Source organism: Mesocricetus auratus, unplaced genomic scaffold, assembly GCF_017639785.1.
Source record: "Mesocricetus auratus isolate SY011 unplaced genomic scaffold, BCM_Maur_2.0 Super-Scaffold_100009, whole genome shotgun sequence".
NCBI classification, from domain to species: Eukaryota; Metazoa; Chordata; class Mammalia; order Rodentia; family Cricetidae; genus Mesocricetus; species Mesocricetus auratus.
The window spans coordinates 31,672,685-31,679,806 of record NW_024429193.1 but is presented as its reverse complement, the minus strand read 5'-3'; the positions used below and the strand labels follow the sequence as shown (position 1 = coordinate 31,679,806).

The following is a 7,122-nucleotide window of genomic DNA, read 5'->3' as shown; positions in this document are numbered from 1 at the left end:
CCATTTGTCACTCACCTATGTATGTGACCTGTTATCTTTGAGACTATTGGACAAATCTTTGTGAATGTACAAGCAGACCCTTTAATAATGACACTAGGCAGTGTCTGAGGCCTAGAGCTGAGATTTCCATATTTGTTTTGTTATCTACCTAACTGATGTTTCCATCAATGTTTTTGGAGAATGTCTTGATTTATGCTTTAATTTTGTTCTTTTACCATATAATTTCACTAAACTGTTAACTACATTGGACTGCAGAATTTGGCTAACCTGTGTTCCTGGACAATGGTCATCCCTATTTGGCTCCAGAAGAAACCCTTATTCCCCTTGAGGTATAAGGTGTTAATTGGGAAGTTTCTATGAGGAATAGTTAGTGAATGCTAAGTCTTACTACCATAAGTAAATTAGACACTTGTTCATTCTGAGAGAACTGAAGTAATGCAGTTTTCAATTCCAAGTAGCGAAATGAGAGGAGAGGATGAAAATGCTCGGTATTTCCACTGTGCTTCTTAGTCCAGTTTGAATAAAATATCTTATCACTTCAATGTCACAGTATTGCTGTGACAGACCTGATCATATTTTGGGGGCGATTATGGGAGGACTTTGGAACTTTGGTTTAGAAGATCCATTGAGTGTTATGAGGTCCCTGGGATATTCTCCGGGGACTTGGAAGATAAGAATGTTGAGAGCAGTCGAAAGGATGGAGGCTTGGCTGGTGAAGTTTCAGAGGGAAGTTTAAAGACTCCATCAGGGCCATTTGCTATTCTGAATTAAGATCCTGTGGGTCTGGTTATCTGGGACTGAAGAGTGAGTTGTTATTAATAATAACAGAACTACTAAAGTAAAACCTTTATGCTGCTGGAATATTTGATGCTTTTTAGATGGAGCTATGAAATTAACAGTGAATAAGAAGAGACCAGTATTACTGGGGTGGAATCTTCTGGGAAGTGTTTCCTGAGAGCACAGAGAAGCTGTGCTCCAGAGGTGCCCTTTGTACTTCGTGCAGGACTTAGTAGTGTGTAAGCATCACCCAGGTGGTACTGGTTTGGAAGGCATGAAGGGGTCATGGAGAACAGTGAGAGGCCAGGAGAGGCCATTGGTGGAGGTGCAGCCTCAATAGCAGTTGAAGGACTAGGACTGAATGACATAATCCAAAGAAGTTGAGGCTTGGCACCATGAAAAGAGCCTATGAGAGGCTATTGGTGAAAGTGTAGCCCAGTTGCAGCAAAAGACCCCACATTCTGATGTCAATACCAGAGGATGACCATCAAAACAGTAACAGCAGTGGAGTGGAGCTAGCTGGAACCCCTAGAGAAGATTGTTAAGTGAATCCCAGATGATTGGACACTGGGTTATTTATACTGTTGGACTTTGGTTTTGGTTTTGCTTGGTTCAGATTGTGATAGCACTCTGATTTCTCCTTCTTGAAGAAGATTTTTAATTTAGAATAAATTTTGATTTAAAGGAGACCATAGATCAAAGACTTGAACTTTTAAAAGATGTTATTTTTAGAGATACTGGATACTTTAAAAAGACTGAAACTTTAATGTGTTTGGATTTGTAAAGACTGGGACTTTTAAAATTATTTATGACTTTAATGTGAGAACTTTGGGATGAATAAGAAAGGAAGGGTTGTGGCTTAATTGTTGTGCATTTGTGTGTCAAGTTGACAGGGGTTCAGTTGTACTGGCTGGTTTTGTGTGTCAGCTTGACACAAGCTAGAGTCATCAGAGAGGAAGGAGGCTCATTTAAGGAAAAACCTCCAAGAGACCCAACTGTAAGGCATTTTCTCAGTTAGTGATCAATGGGGGAGAGCCCAGTCCATTGTGGGTGGGGACACCTATGGGCTGGTGGTCCTGGGTTCTATACGAAAGCAGGCTGAGCAAGCCAGGGGAAGGAAGCCAGAAAACAGCACCTCCGCATGGCCTCTGCATCAGGTCATGCTTTCAAGTTCCTGTTTTGAGTTCCTGTCCCAAGTTTCTTTGGTGATGAAGAGCAATGATGAAGTGTAAGCCAAATAAACACTTTTGTAAATGAATTTTTCTCTGTCCTGCCAGCCAGCTCTCCCAAAACAACACAGAGACTTATTATTAATTATGAAAGGTTAGTCTTGGCTTAGGCTTGTCCTACTAGCTCTTATAACTTACATTACCTGCCTTTATTCATCTACATTTTATCATGTGACCCTTTCTTTCATCTTGCAATTCCTGTTTCCTCTCTGTGTCTCTTGGCATGTCTCTCACAACTCAATTATCTCCTCCTACTTCCTCTCTCTGCCAAGAAGTCCTTCTTATACCTCTTGTCTAGTTACTGGCCGTTCAGCTCTTTTTTTTTTAAACCATCAAGCAATGTATCTTCACACAGTGTACAAATGTCCCACAATATCCTTTCCTCCCCAACTTGCTTTTGATCATGGTGTTTTGTTACAGCAATAGAAACCCTAACTTAAATTTTTTTTGTCTTCCTTTCCCCTTTGTTCACTGGAATAGACAGGTAAGGATGCTTGACTAAACACTAAGCTCGAGTCATTCTGTTTAGAAGTATACCTTCTAAACCCTTAACACTGTTTTGCAGTTATTCCTAAAGTTATGAAGTAGAATTAAAAGAAAATAAAATCAATCTGACTGTGGTCTTAAGGAGATTGGAACTTCAGAAATAACTGGCATAAAAATAAAATAAATATTTTAATAAAACCATAATACAGAAAAAACAGAACAAAGGTAGACTGAACACTACTTGTGTAATTATCTACCAGTTTATTATCTACTAATGCTAACTTGATTTCTCATTGTGCTGAAAAAAAATTGCACTAACCATTTATAGTTACCTTTATTTTAAATAGCTGGGGTGATTTCATTAACTGTATGTATTGTGTGTAGACTTCACTGAATTGATATTTAAGGAACAATGTTCTTCATAGTTGGAAAAATTTTATTCTGCTCATTTTTTAATTTTATTTTTTCTTATCACTTCTAGATTCAGGGAAGACTATTAAATTATTCCATTATAATCCATATATTAATTCCATATATTTAAGGTAAATATTTAAAATTTTTAGCCAAGACCAAATTATTTTTCCTTTCAAACTTTAGCTTAATTATTAATACATAAACACTACTTTTCCCCCATTTATTTATTAACTTGCATAATTTTTTTTCTAATTGCTACATTTATACAGGCGATCCTTTTCTTCTATGGTTGGGATTTAAGAAACAAACACAATTTGATTTTTGCTGTTAAAAATGTGCAAATTTAGTCACACATGTTGGTTCCCACCTTCAATCTCAAGGCTGGGGAGGCAGAGGCATGGGGACCTCTGAATTTGAAGTCCAGCCTAGTGTACATACATAGTGTGTTCCAGGAAATCTAAGGAGACATAATGAGACACTGTCCCAAACAAATAAAAGTGTCCAAATTTAGGGATATAAAAGACAAGATTTGCTTAGAACAAAACAAAAACCAAAGGAATCAAAGCTGTATAAAACCCAGAGAAATTCCAAGAAACCACCAAGTGTGTTCCCACAATGACAACTGAACAGCAGAGGTCTCCAGGGTAGGAAACAGACAAGAAAAGACAGGTCATGTGCAGGTCCCATGTGCTTGGCCGTGTCAAAAATCTGCACTAGGAATCTAATACATGTGAAGGACAGCAAAAGATACAAGTAAAATTGAACTGGTGACCCTCCTGCCTCTGCCTCCTTCAGCAAATCCTACCAGCGTGTGCCTGGAGCCTTCATCCAGTGACTGATGGAAGCAGAGGCAAACACCTACCGTTAAACACTGAACTGAACCCAAGGAACCCAGTGATAGAGAGAGAGGAGCGATGAGCAAACTGGCAAAGAACCGGCTGGCAAAACCAGCAGAGACAGCTGATCTGAACAGGGGAGAGCTCTTGGACCCTAGACCGACAGCTGGGAGGCCAGCATGGGACTGATCCAGACCCCCCTGAATGTGAGTGTCAGTGAGGAGGTCGGGCAACCTATGGGGCCCTGAACAGTGGATCAGTGTTTATCCCTGACATACAAACAGACATCGTGTGTCCATAACACAAAGAGGGATGCTCTCTTAACCTGGACTCTTAGGGGAGTACCTGGACCCTGCCCTGAGTGAAATGACAGACTCTGGATATCCCTTATGTGGAAGGAAATGTGGATAGGATGGGAGGCTGGGGAGGGGGTGGTGGGGAGGTGAGGGAGGAGGGGAGGGAGAGGGAACTGAGATTGACATGTAAAACACGCTATTTAAAATTAAAATAATAAAAAAGAAAAAAACCAGAAAAAAGTAAAATTGAGGGGAAAATTATAGTAAAACAGGCCAGTAAATGACATTTTAATGGGCAGAACAATGCAGACATTGAATGATGACTAAATAAAAAAAAATAATTTCTTGTGGTGTTGCGTGGGAGAGGTCTATTAGAAGTATGAGCAATATTTGCAAAACGTACAACAAAAGAAGCATTTAAAAATTCAATGACTAGCTCGAGTACTTGCGTTCAAAGGCCACTCATAAGCATAATGACATTCTTTAAAACAGGAAATAAAAGCATTAGGAAAATGCCTCACAGTGAACAAGGACCCTCTCAGATAGCCCGTACAATCTCCATAACTGAAAGTTACCTATCACCTTTCTGCTGTGAAATTTTGAGTGCACGATGCAATTCTATGCATGAACAAATTGGTAATAGGAATGCAAGATTTTATGGTATTCTGTAGAACAAGAGTATAAAAAAAAAACAAAAACCGTTCATGATGCTTCTGTTTTCTATCGTCCTTTAAATCTGCAATTGTCACGTTTATTAAAGAGTCAGAACAGGAGAGGAGGTCCAGAACTGAGCTTAGCAACCAGTGACAACTTACCTATCTTACATGCTAACATTTTTTTCTCCATGCTAATTATTAAGCCACAGTGGCATACATGCTCAAGAGCAGGCACATTCTTGAACTCTTCAGTGTTTTTCCAGATAGCCACTGAAGGAGTGCATTCCTGTGCCCCTACCTGGCCTGCTCTTTGAGAATGCAAGCAAAAAACTCACGATCTCCCTCTCCCTGCCCCTTCTCCCTTCGCAAAGCGAAACAGGCTAGACACACTCACGTGATGCTAATGACGTCAGCCCCCACTGGGTCGCGTGACCCGCAACCAACCTTCCTACTGCCCCACCCCCCTTCGCCTCCAGAGTGGGACATCTCGCGAGAAGTCTTCTTACTATCAGAACTTGCTGAGGTTACAGGGGAGTTAGGAAGGAAGGTGTGGCAGAGTGCTGGACTTTTTTGCCTTCATTATGTTAGGATTTATGGCCAAGCAAAGGCTTCTGGGGATTGCCCTAGTCAGGGAAACAACGGGAGAGGAGGGCAATGAGGGGACAGTAAAACCTGAAATGAAACGTGGCGCCCGGGCTATCCTCGCCCCTAGCTGAGGGACAGCAGGGCGCAGCAGGGGTGGCCTGGGCTGGCAGTCCCCGGCCGTCGTCGCTGCAAGCCGGGAGACGTGGGACCCGGGTCGGGGAGCAGTAAGCCCCAACCGCGCCCAGCTGCTGCGGCTGCTTCCCTCTCACGACACGGTGGCTGAGTGGCCTGCCTAGAGACGTCCCCAGGGTGGGGGGAGCTGCGAGTCGTCCCTCATCCTCCCGACCCCTCGTGGGTCACTGCGACATCCCGGTCCCTGCCCCCTAAGTGCGCTCCCCGGCTGCTCCGCACAGCCCCTCCCTCGGGTCTCCTTAGACGGCTGCGGGAGAGCAGCCCGGAGGGACGCTAGAGGGAGGTGTAGGGCCGGCGAGGAGGGGGCTTTGCGGGGCGGGGAGAGGCGGGAGGAGGCGCCGGGGAGGAGCTGCGGCGGCCAGCTTTGCCCGAGCCGAGCGCACTGTGTCGCCGGCCGCGCGCGCGGGTTCCCAGCCCTGCGATCCCCGTGGGGAGCGCGGGCCACCGGAGCCGCCTCCGCCTGCAGGAGCAGCCGGCCGGCTCATGACTCTCGGCCTCCTCCCGCCGCCCCGGGCGCCGCGCTGAGCTCGCTCTGCGGCCTGGGTGTCACCGGCCACCCCTCCTGCTGGCCCCCGACCCCTTGGGGGAGCGCTCTGCCCCGTGGCCGCAGTGGGAGGAGGAGGAGGAGGAGGGATCGCGGAGCGGGCTGGTCTGTCCACCTCGCCCCGCGCCCCGCCCCTGCGCGCACTCCCTCGCGGGCGAGCCACTTTCGGACAAGGAAAGTGAGGGCGGCCCCCGGGTGACAGCGCGGCGGCGCCAGTCCCGGGAAGCCGCGTCTGTTCGCGTGTCGCCCGCCCGTCGCGCTCCCAGCGGCGCACTGTCCAGACCCCTGCCATGGCTTCGACCACCACCTGCACCCGGTTCACCGACGAGTATCAGCTCTTCGAGGAGCTCGGAAAGTAAGCGTCCCTCCCTGCCTGGCATCTCCTCCCGAGACCCCTGTCTCCCTCGTGGGGACAGGGAGCCCGCAGGCCGAGGCGGGGTGACGGACCCCAGGCTTGGTGCGGGTGGAGCACAGAGGGGGAGGAAACCCCTGCCCCACTGTGACGGGTGCCTCGAACCCCCAGCCCTCCTTTTCGGGGGTCTTCCACCTCTCCACGGGAGACTTAGTGAATTTATGATCTCTGCAGTTGTAGCTGTCATCCTGAGAAGTGTGCGCGCGCGCGAGTGTGTGTGGAGTGTGTGTGTGTGTGTGTGTGTGTGTGTGTGTGTGTGTGTGTGTGTGTGTGTGTTCGGAGAGGAAAGGAGATGCATGCAAAAGGCAACATTTATCACATTTTCAGTACATAGATGTCTGCTGCTCAGCCCGCGGTCGATGTGTCTGCCGTCTGACACAGGTTCGGATGAGTTGATGAGCACTGGCTCTTAGAGATGGTGCCATATTTATCGATGCCGAAAGTTCAACTTGGTGGAGAGTCTAGTTCGGCATCCAAGTAGTTGTTCTGTCAAGGAAAAGGGCCACCCAACAGAACCCACGCCCCTGCCCCATATCCGCGGTCCTTTGCACTAAAAGATTAGCTCACCATCATTCTTAGAGGATTTAAAGTACCGTCTACATCTTTTCTGAGAAGATTTATTTATCCAGGCAGCGGAAAAGCCCTCTGGATCTCAAGAAAGCATTTCCCAAGGGTAGCCTAGCCTTGTGGTTGTG

General features: G+C 46.5%; 1 protein-coding gene across 24 annotated transcripts in view; it reads left to right on the top strand.

The window, feature by feature from the left end:
• Positions 1–5,961: 5,961 nt before the first annotated feature.
• Camk2d (calcium/calmodulin dependent protein kinase II delta) overlaps positions 5,962–7,122 on the top strand; it is a 249,204-nt gene continuing 248,043 nt past the window's right edge. For 23 of the 24 annotated variants that reach the window (XM_040751896.1, XM_040751880.1, XM_040751899.1 and 20 more), the window contains exon 1: positions 6,169–6,370. In XM_040751896.1, the coding sequence (XP_040607830.1) occupies positions 6,306–6,370 (65 nt within the window). In that variant the 5' untranslated portion in view covers positions 6,169–6,305. Of the gene's footprint in view, positions 6,371–7,122 lie in introns of all 24 variants that reach the window. The other variant, XM_040751902.1, reaches the window with a different exon arrangement.